This window comes from Vombatus ursinus, unplaced genomic scaffold (assembly GCF_900497805.2).
Source record: "Vombatus ursinus unplaced genomic scaffold, bare-nosed wombat genome assembly UNPS02014773.1, whole genome shotgun sequence".
NCBI classification, from domain to species: Eukaryota; Metazoa; Chordata; class Mammalia; order Diprotodontia; family Vombatidae; genus Vombatus; species Vombatus ursinus.
The window spans coordinates 36,065,414-36,086,235 of NW_020954551.1; the positions used below are offsets into that span (position 1 = coordinate 36,065,414).

Sequence of the window (20,822 nt, forward strand, 5' to 3'; positions counted from 1 at the left end):
GAGAGAGAGAGAGAGAGAGAGAGAGAGAGAGAGAGAGAGAGAGAGAGTGTGTGTGTGTGTGTGTGTGTGTGTGTGTGTGTGTGTGTTGGGGGGTGAGCAGGACAGTATCAAGGACAATTTGACCTTGGCTGCAGTCATGCTGGGAGGGGCATTTTTTTCTCTTAAACAATATGGACTTTAAACCTTCAGGGCTTTGGTGTATGGGGTGGGGTAAAGGGGAAAGGCAAGCTGAAAGACAGGAATGCCATGGTGATGAGATGCTAAAAGAGAAGGCCTACATGGCAGTGTGGGCTAGCAGAGAACAAAAAGGAAAGGAGTCCCAGGAAAAACCCACCATGGGAATGCAAAGACCTCTTTGGTTCTGCCACCTACAGAGATGAAAAGTGCTTTCATGTTACCATTACTCACCCTCCTCCCCACTCCCCTCTACTACTACTTTCATAGTGCCCTCTGAACTAGAACTCCACAGATAAATGCACCTTCATCCTAGCTCTCTTACATCCTTCTCATTTGCACTCATGGAAACCCAGCTATCTCTAGAAGACACCTTATCCCTGGCAAGCTTCTTCAGTGAAGGTCGCTCCATCCCATAATACTGGTCCATGCTGAGGAATAGACATAAACCTTGTTCCCCAGTGCTAATTCTACATCCTACCTCTGCCATCATCCTTCTGCAATTTCTCCTCCATCAGTTTACACCAATTACCCAGTCTATATTTTTTTGGGTCCATAATCTACTGACATCAACAAGCGTTCTTGTTTTCTGTTCTCTCTCTCTCTCTTCTTTTAAAAATAGTCCAGTAAGTAGTTTATGGGCAGCTAGGTGGTGCAGTGGATAGAGTACCAAGTCTGTATTCAGGACGATCTCAGTTCATATTTGTGTGACCCTGGGCATGTCACTTTCCCCTATTTGCCTCAGTTTCCTCATCTGTAAAATGAGCTGGAGAAGGAAATGGCAAACCATTCCAGTATCTTTGCCAAATAAAACCCAAATGGGGTCACAAAAAGTTGGACACGACTAAAATGACTAAACAACAAAGTAGCTTATAGGTATACTCTCTATCCAACTCCAACACTCATACTTGAGGTCTTCCACATCCATCCTAGCCTTGAACATCCTAGCCTCACAGTTCATCAATATTCCATGACCTACATCTTCATTAGCCTACCTAAACCACCCATAAAGGTGACCATACCGTCAATCTCATAATTATCACCAAAATGGGTCACATGCATTATATTGATTGAACTCCAAAATTTCCCTCACAATCTTCTCGATTTCTCTCTCCCCGCCTTTTCTGCCCCTTCTCTTTCTTCTCCCTCCTTTCTTCCCTCTCTCTCTCTCCCTCCCCTCCTTCATTCCTCCCTCCCATCCTATTCTTTCGCTCCTCATTCTTTTCCTAGTTCCATCAACCCTACTCTGGACTCACTTTCCTTTATTAACAATCCTGACCTAATAGTTGACTAATTCAATACATCCTTACCCTTGAATCCCTGGCTTATTGTCTGACTACTATGCATGATCGGCCACTCCTTAAAGCTGGCTTGCCTCTGCCATCTACATCCCACATCACTATTCCCATGCTGGTGAATGCTCCAAGAGGATGTCATACAACTATATCTTTTGAGTCCACTTCAAATTCATGTCATTTAATCTCACCTGCAGCACAATGACGCTTTCATTCTTTCCTGATTGCCACATTTTCCACAATGACTGCTCTAACCCATCTCTCCTCTACTCATACCCCTATATGCTGCTCCCCCCCTCTACCCCCTTCTCCTGTTTAAATGAGAAAACTGAAGTCAAACAGCATGAGTTTCCTCATCTCCGCTATTTCACTCCTCAAACCTCTTTATATTCTCACCTGTCTTTTATTTCTTTGCCCTAGTCTCTGAGAAAAAGGTAAACTTCCTTGCCAAGATCAACCCTCTTAATTGTGCCTTTGATTACATTTCCTCCTCAACCAACTCCTTTGAGAAACTGCCCCATTAAGCCTCTTTTTCTTCCCTCCCCCCTTTTCTCTCCCCTCTCTGTTCTATCTCCCTTCCCCCCCTTTCTCCCTTTGCCTCTTTCTCTTCCTCCTCTCCCCTCTTCCACTCCTTTCCTCCTCCTTCACCTCCTTCTCTTTCCTCCTCTCTCTCTCTCTCTCCCTCTCTCTTTCTCATCTTTTATTTTTCTGTCTATTGGATCCCTCCCTGCTGCCTACAAGTACTTTCAGGTCTGCCCCACTCTTCAAACAAACAAATACTTCCCTTGATCCTGCCATCCCCTTGATTTTTCATCTTATATTTCTTCTTTCCTGTTGCATTTAGGGCTTATTCCAGCCCAGGGCAATTGCTTCCTGGCCCATTTCATAGGTGCAGTATACCTAATGTGAAGTACTGATCAATAAGTATTGATCAATGTTAATCTGTTCACTGTATATTTTAGGGCCTGGAGGCTCAAGAGCATCAAGAGTTAAATCAGAAACTCAGGCCACAAATAAACTTTGGCACCTTTGTTCCTAGCAATGAACTCATAACCACCTGTGCAGGGGAGAGTTTCTGAGTTCAGCCAAGACCTGGAAGAGCAGGCTGCTATCTCTATGAGAACAAGCCCAAAGTCAGCCTTAGAATGAGTCAGATTTTCTCACTACCCTCCTGTTTGCCTTCTCCATGCTCTCAACCAATTACACAATGCTTGAAGATTTCAAAGCATAGGTACGTGAGTGGAGGTAGCAGATAACACCTTGTTTCCCACCTAGAATTCCATGGAAGTGAGTTTATGGAGATGGATTTTATCATGTATCCAAGGCATAAAAAACATTATTCCATTGGACAGCTGGTCATTTTAAATTGCAGTACTCATGATAAGTATTTGCCAAAAAAAAAATAACAAAAGCCTGTGTACTAATGTTTGTTGCAGAAGATAAACAGATAGAGAAATTTAACCAAGAACTTGATAACACCCTCCAAATTAAGTCAATATATACTTTGGTACTCAGTAACTCCACTGCAAAGGAGGATATAGGGAGAATGGTGAAATAATATGGTTCAGGAGTAAGGAATGAGAGAGGTCAGAGGTTTATAAATTTCACACGTCTTATGTCAATCAATCTAGAATAGGTTCTTCAGAAAAGAATCATGAGTCAATTAACATAGCACACACCAAATAACACAACTCATAAAAAAGAAATTAATCATGTATTAATACACAGGAAATAAATCATTACTCTTGGGAGAATCATTCATGAATCAGCTCTCTACAGTCAGACAATGTTCTAAAAAAGAACATAAAAAGTAACATAAACCTAGAAAAATAAAAATAAATAAAGGTGTGGCCTACAATTAAAATTGCAACCTGACTTGTTCAAAATTAATTACTGATCCTGAAAAATAGGAAACGAATGAAGGAAAGACTACTGATTGACAATAATTTCCTACAACAATTTAAATCAAAGCAATTGCCGTAACAAGGATACCTAGAAAACCACCTCATCTAGAAAGTACTAGAACTCCTTACCAAGTGGACAGATACGGTAGTCAAGGGAAATATTGGTTTAGAATATAAATTTATTTATGAAATCTTAAAGAGGGGAATGGTAGATTGTGAATAGTATTGCCTCCTAAAACAGAGCAGTGGAGGGGGAAATTTTTGTGAGAGCTCCAACCGAGGGAAGGCATCCTAAGAACATATAAGAATAAAATTTCAAGGAGAACAACAGATAAATGAAAAATGGGAAAGCTATGTGAAAATTTTTATTACAAATTCTTTTCATTGCCAAAAACAGTGGAATCACTACATCTGAAATCTAACATCACAGCTCCAGAGTCATTGCTAGATGAAATAGAAATTGCACTGAAGAAAACAAAGATGGGAAAGCAGTTGCATTATAATACATATAATACCAATAATAATATAATAATACAATTAGGAGAGATTCGTGCTGAAGGTGTTAAACTTTTGAAGGCACTGAAGGATAGACTCAAAATTATACAAAATACCCTGAAATATTTAACTACAAAGATAACTTAGCTCAACTCCCTTTTGAGTATTAGTATTAATTGAGGCATGGAAGGAACAACCCAGGACATTTTCACTGGCTGCCCCTCATGCTTGGAATGCTCCTCATCTTTGTATCATGGCTTCCTTTAAGTTTCAGCTAAAATTCCACTTTCTTTCTGCAGGAGGCAGAATCCCCCTTAATTCTAGTGCCTTCTCTCTGTTAGTTATCTCCAATTTATTCTATTATATGTCTTGTTTCTACAAAGTTATTTGCATGTTCTCTCCCCTATTAGATTGTGAGTTGCTTAAGAGCCAGGACTATTTTTACCTTTCTTTGTATCCCCAGCTCTTGGCACATAAAGGCACTTAATAAATGCTTGTTGATTTGACTGACTGACTATCCATACAGGAAGGATCAAGTGGATGAAGAATGTCTATTGTCCAGTATCTGACACACAGATGGATTGATAGTCTCTGAGGCCTCATCCACTCCTACCTGTATCTAGGACAAACAATGCAAAGGGATAATGAGTTTGACTCAGGATTAGACAGCTAGTGGACAGGGGGCTGGACTGCCTTGGAACATTAGACAGTGCTTGAAAAGTTGCCATATTTCTTTGTGCCACGAAGACCTATCTTTTTAACACCAGTATTCTCCCAGTCATGTTATATGGAGTACCATAACCACCAAAGAAATGAAGGGAAGGGAAGTGCTTAGTGGAGGTGAGTTGGCTGCAACATGTTAGAAATATTGGAAAAGTAGTCTTGAGGTTATTATCAGAAAAATGTAGGACTAAGGGGAAAAAAAGATAAGCCAGTCATGCCACAAGATCAAAGGTCAGCAGCCCATGTACTCCACTGGGGTAAGACAACATGGAAAGAAGATGAAGAAGACTCTTTGCATATAAGATGTCTTACTGGTGGCAAATTTTTGAAGGGCATGAACAAGAGTTGTCCAAGATGGGGAAGGTATGGATAGATTTTGATCTGCGTTGTTGGAGGGAATCCTAAATTGATTAGATCTTAGATCACTGGATTATCAGAGAAAATAAGATATTGAGCCCTAAGAAATAAACACCAAAATTAAGAGTGTACAAATACCTTGAGAGTCAAGAAAAAAAAAGAAATCACATCAGTGACTGCCATATGCTGGGGATTGCATGACGGTGCACCATACAAGTACTTGAAACAAGTTGTTGACTTACGTTTTTCATCATCAGCATGCACTAGGGAAGCTGCTCTTGACAAAACATCCAATGGGGTCTCCATTCCTGGTTGGAGCCTGAAAGAAACACCATCAAGATTTAGAGTGTAAGCTCCATGGAAACAGGAACTATGTTTTATTTCATCAGATGAGGAAACTGAGACAGAGGTTAAGTGACTTGCCTAGGGGAATTATAGCTAGTGAGTGTCTGAGGCAGGTTTTGAACCCAGATTTTCCTGACTTCCAAGTCCAGACCTCTATCCACCATATTCATTAATAAAGACTACAAGGAAAGTCTTCCTGGACTGGCACAGGTTGCTGCAGCTCATCCTCTGCAGGTATAACCTTTGAGAAGCCAGGATCATCTTCCCATCACGGGAAGGCTTCAGAGAAAGATTTTAATGCAAGCAATAAACGTTCATTGAATTGAAAGAGGCCTTTTCTCAATCCTCTTCCTCTTCGACCTCCCTGCAGCTTTTGACAATCACCCTCTTCTTGCTACTCTCTTCTCTCTAGTTTTTGTGACCCTGATCTCCCCTGGTTCGGCTCCTCCCTGTCTGACCACCATTTCTTAGTCTCCTTTGCTGGATCTTCATCCAGGTGACACCTTCTGAGCATGAGTATCCCCCAAGGCTCTGTCCTGGACCCTCTCTCTTCTCCTCCCTTGCCTCTATGCTGATTATTCTCATATCTATTTATCCAGCACTAACCTCTCTCCTCACTTCCATTCTTGCTTCCCCAACCGCCTACTGGGCAGCTCCAACTGGATGCCCTACAGACATTTCAAATTCAACACGTCCAAAACTAAACTCATTATCTGCTCCCCCTAACCCCCGCCCTCCTCTAAATTTCCCAATCCTTGTTGAGGGCATCAACAATCTCCTGGCCACCAAGGCTCACAACCCTACTCTCCTTCCATATCCAATCTGTTGCCAGGTCCTCTCAATTCTACCTCTGTACCATCTTCCCAATACACTTTCTTCTCTCCTCTAACACTACTACCACCCTGGTCCAGGCCTTTATCACCTCTCACCTGGATTATTTCAACAGCCTGCTACTTGGCCTTCCTGCCTCATCTCTCCCCACTCCAGTCCATCCTCCACTTAGCTAAACCTACATCATCTCCTCCAACTTAATAAAAGCCAATGAATCCCTATTATCTCCAGGATCAAATATAAAATCTTTTGTTTGGCTTTTAAAGCTTGTCGCTCTTCTTATACTTTACTCCCCTCCACTTTATGATCCAATGACCCTGGCTTGCTTGTCGTTCCTCAAACAAGACCTAGACCTGGAATGTTCTTCTACCTTATTTTGGCTTCATGGTTTCCTTCAAATCTCAGCTGAAATGCTACTTTCTGCAGGAAGTCTCTTCCAATCCCTCTTTGGTCTAGAGCCTTACCTCTTTTGATTATCTCTAATCGATCCTGTTACATGTCTGGTTTATACATAGCTGTTAACACATTGTCTCCCTCACTAGAATGTGAGCTCTTTAAGGATGGGGACTGTTTTGACATTTCTTTGTATCTCCTACTCTTAGCACAATGCCTAGTATATAGTAAACACTTCATAAATGCTTATTGATTTGATTTATAAAAGATTCTGATAGTAAAGGGAAAAAGAATGTTCCAATATCAAAGCCTACTTTTTAAAAAGAAAAAGGTGAACAGAACTAAGGATTTTGACTCAATAACAACAGAACTCACCTAATGAAAATGTAATTTTAACATTTTTGCAAGTATGCTTCGCCAAAGTCACTAAACTATACAGAGTCTTGGACCAGAAATACTACTCCTAGGCATAGGCAGCAAAAAGATTAAAGACAGAGGGAAAGGACCCAGATGTATCAATATACTAAACATTAAAATGATTCATTAATATCTTTAATTCTTACATCACCTCCATTTGCCATTATGCCCTACTTCCCCCTCCCAAACAGACATTCTTTATAAATAACGGCCTAACAGTCCCCCATTGGTTCAAAATTGACCAACATATCAACCGAGACATCACTGTATGTAGCATTCCATGCCCACAGCCCCTGCTGCTCTGCAAAGAAGGGAGGCCCAGGCTCGTCTGTCTTGATTATTCACAGAAGTCCATTTTTGTTAGGTTTGCTAGGGTTTTTTTAATCTATATTGTTGGATTTTTTATATTGTTTTCTTGATTCTGTTTACATCATTTTATCAGCTCATGCCTTGGAAAGCTTCTTAGTATTCATCACAATCATTATTTCTCACATCACAGTAATATTCCATTACATGCATATAACTTATTTGGCTGTCCCCCAAATTCTCTTTTTCTACTTGTTTGTTACTATAAAAAAGTTATAGTAATAGCAAGAACTGGAAACAAAGTGGTTGACCATTGACTGGAAAATAGTTAAACAAGTTTTGGCATACAAATGTAATGGAATATTTTTGTACCATAAAAAAAAAAAACAAAATAGATTTAGTGAAACTTGGAAAGATCTGTATGAACTGATACTGAATAAAATAAGCAGACCTTGGAGGACAATTTACATGATGACCCTGATAACATAAAGGAAAACAATTGTGAAAGACCTCAGGACTGATCAATTCAGTGCCTAATCATGACTTGAGAAAACTAATGATGAATCTGGACTCCCACCTCTTGTCAGGCACAAGATGGAGCAGAGGTACACAATGAGATAGACACTTTCATACACGGCCAACGGGATAATTGATTTTGTTTGACTGTTTCTTTGTTATAAGCTGTTAAAGTGCTGCACTCAATATGCCAGCAAATTTGGAAAACACAACAGTGACCACTGAATTGGAAAAAATCAGGTCACATCCCAATCCTAAAGAAAGGCAATGCCAAGGAATGTTCAAATTAATGCTGAAGATTCTGCCAACTAGGCTTATAAGGAATGCTGAGCGCACTGCAGAATCGATGCATTCAAATTGTGGTGCTGGATAAGACTTTTGAGAGTCTCTTGGACAGCAAGGAGAGCAAATCAGTCAATACTTAAAATAATTAATTCAGGCTATTTGATGGAAGGTCAAACACTGAAGCTGAAGCATAAATACTTTGGTCACATAATGAGAAGATGAGACTCACTGGAAAAGACCCTGATGTTGGGAAAGAGTGAAAGCAAAAGGAAAAGGGGATGACAGAGGATGAGATGGATAGATAGTATCATGGAAACAACTAACATGAACACAGACACACTTCGAGAGATAGTGGAGAACAGAAGAGCTTGGTATGTTATGGTCCATGTGGTCACAAAAAGTTGTACATGACTGAACAGTAACAATTTGTTGTAAGGTGAAAGGGGCTTCTATTGGAGGCTGTGAATGGGTCATAAAGATGAAGTAGAAAAAAAAAGAAACAAACATCATCAACAAGACCATTAAAAATACACAGAATAAAACAAAAAAGCTCAGGAAAAAGAAGTTCAGAATGGAACATACGTGAGGCAATTTTCTTATTATCTTACTAAATTTAATATGTACTTAAAAAACAAAATATACATAAAAGAAGTTCATGGGTCTATTTAATATGTGTGTGTACACAAACTTGTGTTTTGGTTCTTTTTTATACTGAAATATTTGTGTTTATTGATGGTTAAATTTGTAATAATAAATAAAATTTTTTTAGAGTCATTCCACTCAATGGAATATAAATTCCTTGAGAAAAAGGATTGTTTCTTTTTTTTCTTTGCATCTCCAGTGACTTACACACATTAAGTCCTTAATATTTATTGCATAAGTTGGAAAGAATCTCAAAGGGCATTTAGTCCAATACCTACCAAGTGGCACCCAGTTTTTACTTAAGACCTCTAATGAGATAAAGCCTACTCCCAAGGCAGCCCACTCCACTTACGGAAAACTTGAATTGTTAGAAACCTTTTCCTTATCTTGAGCCCAAAAAAATGGCATTATCACGGAAGCCTAGAGAGCAGATCTACCTAAAAGGAAGGCATGATGAATAGTGTCAGAAGCCTCGGAGAGGTCAATAAAGAATTTCTCATAACGGCCAGAAATAGGGTTGGCTTCACTACTTCAAATAAGTAAAACTGAAAGGGACGTCAGAGGTGATCTAGTCCAACCCTATTATGTTACAGATGAGGAAACTGAGGCTAAGAGAGGTTAAGTAACTTGACCATTATTACCCACCCAATAAGTATTTGGTTCCCCAGCCTCAGTTGAGAGATGAGGATGACAACATGCACGGCAGAAAAGTACTTTGTGACTGTGGGGCAGGCACATGTTAATTTACAAGGTAGATGTTTTCATGAAAACTCGTGTATTAATTACATCACAATTTACCTTTAATAGGCGAACTCATAATTTTAAAGTAGCATATAGCAAATCCCTTTATAAGTGAAATATGCTTTTGTTATATAATTGATAACATGATATATGTACATATGTATGTGTGTATACACACACATATGTAAACTCAAATAGCATTTATTAAGTGCCTACTATGTGCCAAGTCCTATGCTAAGCACTAAAGATTCAAAGAAAGCAAAAACAGCCCTGGCTATCTAGGTCACAATCTAATGGGGGAAACAACATTTTCATAAATAAGTATGCATACAACTCAGATGAAGAGTAACCATAGAAGGGAAAATTCAAGAATCTAGTTGGCAGAAGGGATAGAGAGATGATGGAACAGGAAAGGCCTCTGGCAGAAAGAGATGGATGGATAGATAGATAGATATTTTTGTTTATATTTGTAAAATTATGTTTTCTCAAAATAGACCATACTTATATAATCACATCTCACCCCCCCAAACACTATCACCTAAGGAGAAAAAAATATAAACAGAACTCTATCTTAACTGTCCCCTTTCAATTTTATGAACCAAATAGCCCACTAAAATCCTTTAATCCAAATAAAAAGTCACATATATTAGTATAGCAAGAAAGAAAAACAACTCTCTAACTGTATCTGTTCAAGGATATTGACAAAGCAGTTAGTCTTTGCAAAAGACACACTAATCAGTCAACTAGTATTTTACTAAGTCCCTGCTCTGTGCCAGGCACTGTGCTAAGGGCTGGATCCATTGTAGGGCTCATAGTCCAATACTTCTCAGGAACCTGGCATAGGTCTAGCATTCAATTTTGTGATATAGTACTTTCTTTGCTAAATTCTTTCACTATACCAAATCCTAATTAAAACAACATTCCTCAATGCAAAATATGTGAATTTTTTAAAGAGAGAATATCAAGGAAAAAAAACTCTTATGAACACATAAAGACTCTATAATACTGCCATCAAAAGTTCTTTAGATTTTATTTGCCTAGTAAATTAAGAGGAAGGCAGCTAGGTGGCACAGAAGATAGAGTGCCGGGCCTAGAATCAGGAAGACTCATCATCCTGAGTTCAAATCTGGCTTCAGACAGTTACTAGCTGTGTGACCTTGGGCGAGTCACTTAACCCTGTTTGTCTCAGTTTCCTTATCTTTAAAATGAGTTGGAGACAGAAATGGCAAAGCACTCCAATATCTTTGCGAAGAAAACCCCAAAAGGGGTCACGAAGATTTGGACATGACTGAAAACAACTGAACAATAACAACAAATTAAGAAGGTATTCACTAAGAATTCTAGACTGGAGTTCTCAGTCTCAAGATTAAGACTGGAAAGAGACTTTAAGGGACAATCTAATTCAACACTTTATCTTAGAGACTTAAAAAAAACAGAAAATCAAAGAGGTAATATGTCTTACATAATGTGCTAATGGAAAAAAAAAAGAGGACAAAATAAGATAGAATCAAATGCAATGCTGAAGTATATTATACACAAAAAAAATCAATAGGCTAGAATAGCCAGGAATGATTTTCATGAAGGAGTGCAGAAATATTTCTTGAAAGTTTACAAAAAGGAAATGATGAAGGAGATCATTTTGTAAAAATCTGAGAAGACTTATATGAATGGATGCAAAATGAAGTGAACAGAACCAGGAGACCATTGCACACAGTAACAGCAATATTGTAACAATGATCAATGGTGAAAGACTTGGTAACTCTTATTAATGCAATGATTCGCCAGAACTCCAAAGGACTATTTATAAAAAATGTTTTCTACCTCCTGCGAAAGAACTGATAGAATGCAGAATGAAGTGTATATTTTTTTCCGTTGTTTGTTTTCCTTGCCTTTTTTCCCCTGGAACATGGCTAATGTGGAAATATGTTTTACATGATTTCATATGTATAATGGGTGCCAATATTTCTTATCATCTCAGTGGGTAGGAGAAAGGGCAAAGGGAGTGAGAGAATTTGTAACTGAAAATAAAAATAACATGTTAAAAATTTTAAAAAAGAAAGTTTACAAAAGCATTTTCCCTACAACAATCTTGTGAAATAATTGATGAGAAGACTAATCTGGCTGGGGCAGTGTATCATTATTGGGAAATTGTAGAAGCTGAAGTTGGGCTAGGTTGGCTAAGGCCAGATTATACACATACTGAACTTGTAAACCAAGAAGATGACAACGAGAGAAGTGGACTGCAAGATCTTCTGTTCTGATTCTACGAAATGAAGAGCTATTTCATTAATCAATCATAAACATTTATTAAGCACCTACTAAGTGCTAGGCACTGTGTTAAGCACTGGGGATACAAAAAGAGGCAAAAGATATTTCCTACCCTCAAATGCAATCTAAAGGGAGGGAGAACATGTAAACTAATATACACAAAGCAAGCTATGTACAGGATAAATAGGAAGTGGAATTAAGAGGGATTGGGGATGGCATCCAGTAAAAGTAGGCATTTTAGTAGAGAGAAGTTAGGAAGGTCAATAGGAAGAGCAGAGGAGGGACAGCATTTCAGGCATGGGGGACAGCTGGAGAAAATGTCTGGAGCTGAGACATAGAGTGTCTTGTTCATGGAACAGCCAGGAGGCCAGCATCACCGGATTGAAGAGTATGTGGAGGGGAGTAAGGAGTAAGAAGACTGGAAAGGTAGGAGGGAGAAAGGTTATGAAGGACTCTGAATGCCAAACAGAGCACTCTGTATTTGCTCCAAGAGGCAACCAGGAGCCCCTGGGATTTTTTAGTTAGGGGGTGACATAACAGACCCGAATTTTAAGAAAATCATTTCAGTGACTGAATGGAAGATGGTTTGGAGGTTAGAGAGACTTGAAACAGGCAGGCTATGCAACAGGTGCTACTACAATATTTCCTGAGCAGGGAATGACATGCTGAAAGTGTTATATTGGATATATCAATATTCTGGCAGTATATGAAGTGGGGTGGAGAAGAGGAAGACTGGAAGGGGATCAGCTGGGAGGATTTTGCAGTAATTCAGGTGTGAGGTGAGACCAGCTGGGAAATAGTTGGAGTGATCCAAGGGTGAAGGGCTAGATTCAGAGCTAAGCATCAGCTATGGTCAATAGGACTGAGTAGATAAAGAGGACAGTGAGTAGTAAAATGAAGCCTACTGAACATTACATTTTATATAATTCTTTAATGCAAGAAGTCAAGTAAAACTGAACACTAAATGTAGAATGGTACTACATTAAATGTGGACACCTGGCCTCACAGAATCATAGAACTGTCTTTAAAGGCTAGAAGGGACCTCTAAATTTGTCACTCTGCATGTAGACACTAACATCTGAACCACAAAGAACCAACTTTATACAGCAGAAAAAAGATGATACAGTAATCTGAAGAGAATGTCAGTAACTTTTAAGCATGATGTTATTACTTTTGTCTGTAATTTCTATACCGTAATTCTACGATAATATGGATAGAACACTAGACTGGGATTCAGGAAGACCCAGCTTCAAAACTCACCTCACACACTTACTAGCTGTATGACCCTAGGTGAGTCACTTAACTATATTGTTTCTCAGCTTCCTCACTTGTAAAATGAGGAGGTTGGCTTTGACGGTCTCTGATTCCTTCTTAAATCTACAATCCTATCAGTGACGATGGATTTGATTATCACACACGCTTCTTTGAAACCAATAACGCACTCATACCAGATAGCTAGGATTAGGAGTGCCGAATAATTTATGAGCAATATAAGACAAGTAAAAACAATTCTTTGGGGGGAGGCATCAATTTTGGATGGAAAACTCACTCACAAGGTTAAAAAACTTATAGGTTTTAAGAGGCAATATGGTATAGTAGAAAAAGCTCCGGCTCTTGGGTTGGAATCCCAACACTGACACTAGTCATGTGACCTTGAGTAAATCACTTACCATCTTTGAGTCCATTTCCAAGAATTAATGGAGCATGGAACTTGGACTCAAGAATCCCTGAGTTAAAATTCTGCCTCAGACAGTTACTAGCCATATGGCCCCGGTCAAGTCATTTAACTCCCATTTTCTCATCTCTAAAATGGACCCACCTTTCAGGGTTGTTTTGAGGATGAAATGAGTTAGCGCTCTATAAATGCTAGCTTGCTCTATGTGTTCCACTTTCTTCACAGGGGTATTGTGTGGTATTTCATAAATCTTAAAGCGTGACAGAAATGTAAATTGTTGGTATTTTTGTGTACTGTGTACAAAAAAGAAACGTCCTTTTTTTGATCTGTCCTGCAGACTAACAGCAGAATTTCTAGGGTATATTACAAGGATCACAACAAACTCTATCCAATGACAACTATCTATAAGGTACTACGGTGGGTGCTGGGGAATACAGAAATAAAAATGATCTATTAAGGCATGCGTATAAGCAACTATAATACAGACGACAATTTTACAAGTGCAGAGTAGTCCAGAATACCTTTCTTTGTATCCTCAGCACTTAACACAGTGCCAGGCACAGAGCACACACTTAATGAACGTTTATTCACTGATTTATTGACTGAAGTTATTATGTTCAAGAGAGGATGGGGCAATGGAGCTTCAGCACTGTCTTCCTGCTTCCAAAGAGAATGTAAGTTTCCTGAGGGCAAGGAAGGATGCTGTATCTTCACTATGTATTGAAGTCATCGTGTAGTGCCTTATACAGAGTCGGCATTTCAAACATTTATTGACTTGACTTGAATTTCTTTATCTGCTGCTGCTCTCTTGAACATAACCTAAATTCTGGCAACCTGACTTACACCTCTCCATCCCCTACATCCTCCTATGTTTATTGCTTTTGTGCCTTCTTTCTAATCATTCCCTTTATCTGGAATACAATCCCACATCTCTGATTGGCAAAATCCTCCCTGGGTCTAATGGCTCATTTTTAAAGCCACCCCTTTCATAAGCCCTTTTCCGATGGCTATCCTCTCTCCAACTGGAAACGATCTCTCTCCCCTCCAAATACTCACGGCATTGTTTGTACCTTTCTTATGAAATACCATATCCTGCCTCGTGCAATGGTGATTTTTGGTTTTGCTTTAACTTCCCTATTCAAATATACAGTTTCTGAGGGCGGGGACTATCTCTTATTCATTTTATATGCTTTCTAGTATGAGGATTGAGGCGGGCAGAAAAGGAACTTGATTTTTCTGTACTTAGAACATCCAGAATGATAAAAACCTTAGAATCAGAAAGCATTTCTGAGGCTTCCGAGCATAATTTGTATCTATCCGAGAATCTCCTTTACAAAATACCCAACAAGAGACCATTCAGCCTTTTGCCTAAATTGCTCTAGTCAGTAAGAAGCCACCTTCTGCTTCTGATGTTTACATGTGTGAGTTTGGGCGAGTCCTTTAACCTCCCTGGGCCTCGGTTTCATCATCTATAAAATGGGAGTGGGAGTTCTGACTTGATAGCCACAGGGTCCCTTCCATCTTTGCATCTATGGTCCTATGAACCAAAATATTCCGTTTTTTGTTAGCTCTGTTATACGCTTTTAATTTATTTACATGTTTGTGCCTTCTCCTCCGATACAACGTAATCTGATTGTGGCAGGGACAGTTTCTAACTCCTAACACAATATACACTTGCTAAATGCATGAAATCGAATTGAACTGAGAAGATTTCTCTTATATCAAGCCTATATCTCTCTGCTCCTAATTATGCCTTCTAGAACTAAACAGAACCATATGGCGGTTCTTCAAAGACTTGGAGATATCTTTCGTATGACCCTAGTCTTCTTTTCTATAGGCTAAAATACCCCCAAGTTACTTCAGCTGGTACTCTTTTGGTTTGATCTCAAATTTCTTCTCCATCCTGGTCATCCTCTGGACCCTCTTCTCCTTAACAATGTGCTTCCCAAAATGTGAAGTCCAGAACCTAACAGAGTATCCCAAATGTGTTTTGACCAGGGCAGAGAACATAGTTATTATTTTATTTGTGCTAAACACTAAGTCTCTCTTAAAAGATCTTAAAAATCGCATTACTTTTTCTGGCTGCCATAAAACACTGTTGGATGATCTTTTTCAGACAAACTGATATCTAGCTACATCTCCATCATCTTGCACTTGAACCCCAGATTAACATTTTCCTTATTAATATTCATCTTATTAGATTCAGCCTCACATCTTAACTCGTTGAGACTAGACATTGTCATCTGAGTGTTAGCTATTGCTCCTGGCTTTATGTTATCTGCAAATCTGATAAGTGTGCCAAATAAATCATTTACAAAATTATTAGACAGGATGAAGCCAGGGACAGACCCAGGAGATGCTCCACTAAAGACTTCTTTCCAAATGGACACTAAACCTTCAATGACTACTGTACTCTTTGGGTCTAGCTATTCAGCCAATCCTAAGTCCACCCATTGAGCTATCCTGTCCACACAGATATCATGAATGCCTTTGACAACTGCTTGGCTTACTGTGATTTGCCTAACAAATAACCCTGCCAAAGATGGAAATCAGGTTAGCTTGACATGACCTGCTCATGATGACGTTGTGCTACTTTGGTGATCACCACTTTCTTTTAGAGATGTTCACTAACCACCCCTTTAACAATATGTGCTATGACTTTGTTAATAAATGGAAGTCATTTTCATTAGTTTATGGTCAGCACACTCTACTCTCTTCTTTTTTTTAAATGGGAATACTGATCATTTTTCCAAGCCTGCAGCAGCTCTTCCACATTCCTTAACCTAGCCAAGATAGCTGATGGGTGTTCACTAATCACATCTACCAGTTCTTTCAATGCTCTGATCCCAGTGACGAGCTCATCAGGGGCAACTAAGGGCTGTCTTATTATCTTTCCATTTATCCTGGGCATCAACTCACCATAAGTCATTTTTGTTCTGTCACATTAGCCACATTATCACTAATAAAAATATCTGAGTGCTGATATAACTCACATAGAGTGTAGTTCAAACACTGACTCATACACAGAAGGTCAATAATAAATACTCAATTCAATGTACACTTAATACATACCTACAGTGAGAAGAATATGCGCTGGGAGAGATACAAAGCCAAGATACGACAGAGTTCCTTCCCTCACTGAATTATGAGTCTAATAGAAAAATCTGTTAGATTGTTGAAAAAAGGTACAGTCTCTGATCTTGAGGAGCTTAAAAATGAAGGTGCATTGCCTTGTGGCTGAATTAGCCATTGATCTGTTTCGATTGTAAAGACTGCAGAAATGACAAGATTATTCAAATGATCATCTGATTTGGTAGTTAAGTGTAGAACTAGCCTCCATCAGCAGTAAAAAAGCAGGTTTTTAGCACATAGAAGCATACAGAAGCAAACGAACTTAGCCTAGTTTTTAAGACACCCAAAGGTTCCATTTACTGGGGGAAGTCTTCAATTTGACACAAAGTCCTTGAAAAACTGGAAAATAGTTAAGTATAAACTAGATTTAGATAAGCATACCCTATAATAAGGCAAGCTCCAAATAGATATAGGAACTAGATATTTAAAATATGTATATATGTGTGTGTGTATGTTGTGTGTATGTATGTACATGTGTATATACATGTATACACACTTACATATATGAACAAGGAAGATATTTCCTTTTAGATCTATGGATTGGGGAAAAGTTCAGTATCAAACAGGGGACAGGATGGAGAGAATCTAAGAAGGTAAAATGGACAAGTCTGATTAGATAAAAATGAAAGTTTTTATATAAACAAAGCAGCTAAAATTAGAAGGGAAGCAGGTAACTGGGAAAACATCTTTGTAGCAAGTTTCTCTGATAAAGATCTAATTTTTAAGATATATAAGGAACTGATTTCATTTATAAGAATAAGATCTATTCCTTAATTGATAAATCATCAGAGGATATGATTGAGCAGTTTTCAGAGAAAGAAATTCAAATTATCAATAGATATACAAAAATGCTCCAAATCACTAATAATTAGAGGAATGCAAATTAAAGTAACTCTGAGGTTCCATCTCACATCCATCAGATTAGCAAAGATGACAAAAAAGGAAAATGACTAATGTTGGTGGAGCTGCAGGGAAAGAGGTACATTAATGCACTACTGACTTGTCCAGCCATTTGAGAAAGCAAATAACTATCCCCACAAAGTCACTTTGATTCAGTGATACCACTACTAGGTCTATACACCAAAGAGATCATACAAAGAGAAAAAAGAACCTATGTATACAAAAATATTTGCAGCAGCTATTTTTATGGTGGAAGCAAAGAAACTACGGGACGCCCATTAAGTGGGGAATGGCCAAACAAATTCTAGTACACAGATGTAATAGAATACTATTGCACCATAAGAAATGATGGAAAGGGATATGTTGGGAGAAGCTTGGGGAACCTTGTAGGAACTGGTACAGAGACAAGCGAATAGAGTCAGAACTTATTCCACAACAGTCATAGTGTAAAGAAAAAACAACTTTGAAAGACTTAACTCTGATCAATGCAATGATTAACCTTGATTCCAGATGATGAACGATGCAACCCACCTTCTGACAGAGAGGTGAAGATTCAAGATACAGAATGAGATATACATTTTTACATATTGCCAACACACGAATGTTTTGCTTGACTATTTGTTACAAAGATTTTGTTTTTTTCTTCTTTTCAAACTGGGAGGAGGGATGAGAACAAATGCTTATTTATTTATTAATTTTAAAATACAATTAAAAAGGAAATAGAAAAACCTGGTCTCCTACTTCCAGCCCAACTTTTATCTCCTACCTACATTTGCTTCTAAGTAGTCTGTACTTGTCCCTTAATACCTCCTTGTAAAACCTATAACTCTATTAACACTACACTTTCTCCCTTTCTCTCTCTGTTCTTTCTGCTAATAAAACTACCACCTTACACTTGTATAGAGATTATGAGATTTCAAAGTACTTCCTAACGTCATCTCATTTTATTAATGTCACCTTGCCTTTTCAGAGTTTTCATGCAAATAACCTCATCTAATTATTCTGAGACAGATAGAGCAAATATGATTATCCCCACCTTACAAATGAGGAAACAGAGCAGTCAAGTGTTTTGTCTAAAGTAACACAGACCAAAGCCCAAACTTGAAGGATGACCAAAGAAACACGTTTATGACCCTTCCTATTTTTAAAAAAGACTTCCACATCTATTGTCATAAAATCAAAGAATTTTACAGCTAGAAGAAAACAGATGATTGAGTTCAATCCCCTCGTTTTAATTCTTTCTTTCTTTTTTTTTTTTTTTTTGGAAGGCAATCGGGGTTAAGTGACTTACTTGCCCAGGGTCACACAGCCGGTGAGTGTCGAGCGTCTGAGGCCGGATTTGAACGTAGGTCCTCCCGGATCCAAGGCCAGCGCTCTGTCTACTGCTCACCTACATGCCCCAATCTCCTCATTTTATAGAAAAGGAAACTGAGACCTAGAAAGATTAAGTGGCTTGTCCAATGCTAAGACTACTTGTTAGCAGCAAAGCTAGAACTGAGTTCTCCTAACTTCCAAGCAAGTAAGTGATGTTGCCACTATATATATTTTATGTTTGATCTTCCCAACAAAGTTTTGAATAGGTAGGTAGGGCAGGCATTAATATCCCCATTTTACAGGAGAAAAAAATCAGACATGGAAAATAATGATGTTTCCAAGGTTATAGAGCAAAAGAAACAAGACTAGAACTCAATTCTCAGATCTCCATTCCAGTGTTCTTTTCATGATTCCAAGTGAGACCCCATTACCTTCTGAAATAAATGGAAAAAAATTGTATCTTTTCCCTTCTTAAAAGCAAAGAAATCTTACCACACTTTAGGGGCATGGGGTGAGTGTGGGTGGGAGGGAATAGTTGGTGAAGGGAAGGTCAACTCTCTAAGACACTTAAAGCTATTATTAGGAAAATTAAAGCTGGCAGCAGAAGAAACATAAGGATTTTTTTTTTTAAACGACCAAAGTTATAGCATAGAAGCTGTTCTGAGTCACAGCTGAGCACAATCTTCAAAGGTTTCCAGCTAACTAAAGTTTCAGAGAGAGAGAGAGAGAGAGAGAGAGAGAGAGAGAGAGAGAGAGAGAGAGAGAGAGAGAGAGAGAGTGAACGTTGTTTTCTATTTATCTCTGGTAAAGAAAACCAAGGTTTATAATATTGTGATTAATAACAGAGTTTTGTGAGTAATGTATTAACTTGTACCCAGGTACTCATATTTCTTTAAACCTTAGGCTAAATCGTATATAATGCTGTCTACACTCCAATAATCAAATGCATCTGTGACCTCATCCATTTGGATGCTCCCTCCAGTGGTAAAGATTACAATCCCTCCATGGCTTGTCCATCCTGTGGGACGCTTGCTCAGTTCTTCCAATCAGTTCATCATATTGGGTTCCACTCAATATGCGGGAAGTCCTTCTTGTTTTCTCCTGATAGCTTGAGGATATCAATGGAGCACTTGAGATTCCTACTTGTGCTCAACATGTGGCCAGCCCATTTTTTTGGTTTGTTTTAACCATACATTTACTTTATGCCATCTTTTCCTCTAGCTCCTCCTAGATAGTCTTCATTCGCTACATGTTGCAGCCTGCTCACATCCACCATAAGTCTTTCAAGTGCCCTCTGGGTGATATCCATTTTCAATTCTTTTGAGACTATCACATGCTTTGTCTCAGAATACAGCAATAATACTGGTATTAAAAAGGTGGGCCTTTGTTTCTGGCAAAAGTTTAGGGCAACTAAAGGAGCTTTTCAATTCCCTGAGGGCAATCCAGTCTACTCTCTCTCTCCTGTTTAGTTCTAGACTAAATCTGTTGTCTATATGTACTGTCTGACCCCAGATAGACATACTAATGAACAAGCGCCATGATTTGTCCATAGAATTGCATTTCATAATCCTGGCAATAGACATTCTTCATCCATTAGTTCTATTCTTTGTGGGTTCTTAGACCATATCTCTTACAGATCTCTTCCACGAGACATTGAAATATTCTCAAGCTTGATGCGACTCTGTATATTGTCATCAGGAAGGAGAATATCTGGACAACCTGACCATCTATAAAGAATTTCTTTTACACTTAGACTCTAGGCTAGATCTCCTCTTTCTCAATGGCAAACACCTTTTGTGAATGTATGTCTACATGTTCTATGCCTCACCTGATGTTTATGATCAGAGAGTCACTGAAAAAGTGCACATGTTGTTATATCTTTCAAGGAATCCTGAATGACGTTGGTGTTTAAGTAAGAGATGAATAGCTATGTATTTATTAACTACTACATGGCAAGCACTATGTTAAGGATTAGGGCTACACATATGGATGGAAAGAAAGAAAGAAAGAAAGAAAGAAAGAAAGAAAGAAAGAAAGAAAGAAAGAAAGAAAGAAAGAAAGAAAGAAAGAAAGAAAGAAAGAAGAAAGAAAGAAAGAAAGAAAGAAGAA

The 20,822-nt window shown here is 38.5% G+C and overlaps 1 protein-coding gene across 2 annotated transcripts in view; it reads right to left on the minus strand.

The window, feature by feature from the left end:
• VGLL4 (vestigial like family member 4) overlaps positions 1–20,822 on the minus strand; it is a 186,869-nt gene that overhangs the window by 157,292 nt on the left and 8,755 nt on the right. For both annotated transcript variants that reach the window (XM_027863687.1, XM_027863686.1), the window contains exon 2: positions 5,191–5,267. In XM_027863687.1, the coding sequence (XP_027719488.1) occupies positions 5,191–5,254 (64 nt within the window). In that variant the 5' untranslated portion in view covers positions 5,255–5,267. The remainder of the gene's footprint in view (positions 1–5,190; positions 5,268–20,822) is intronic.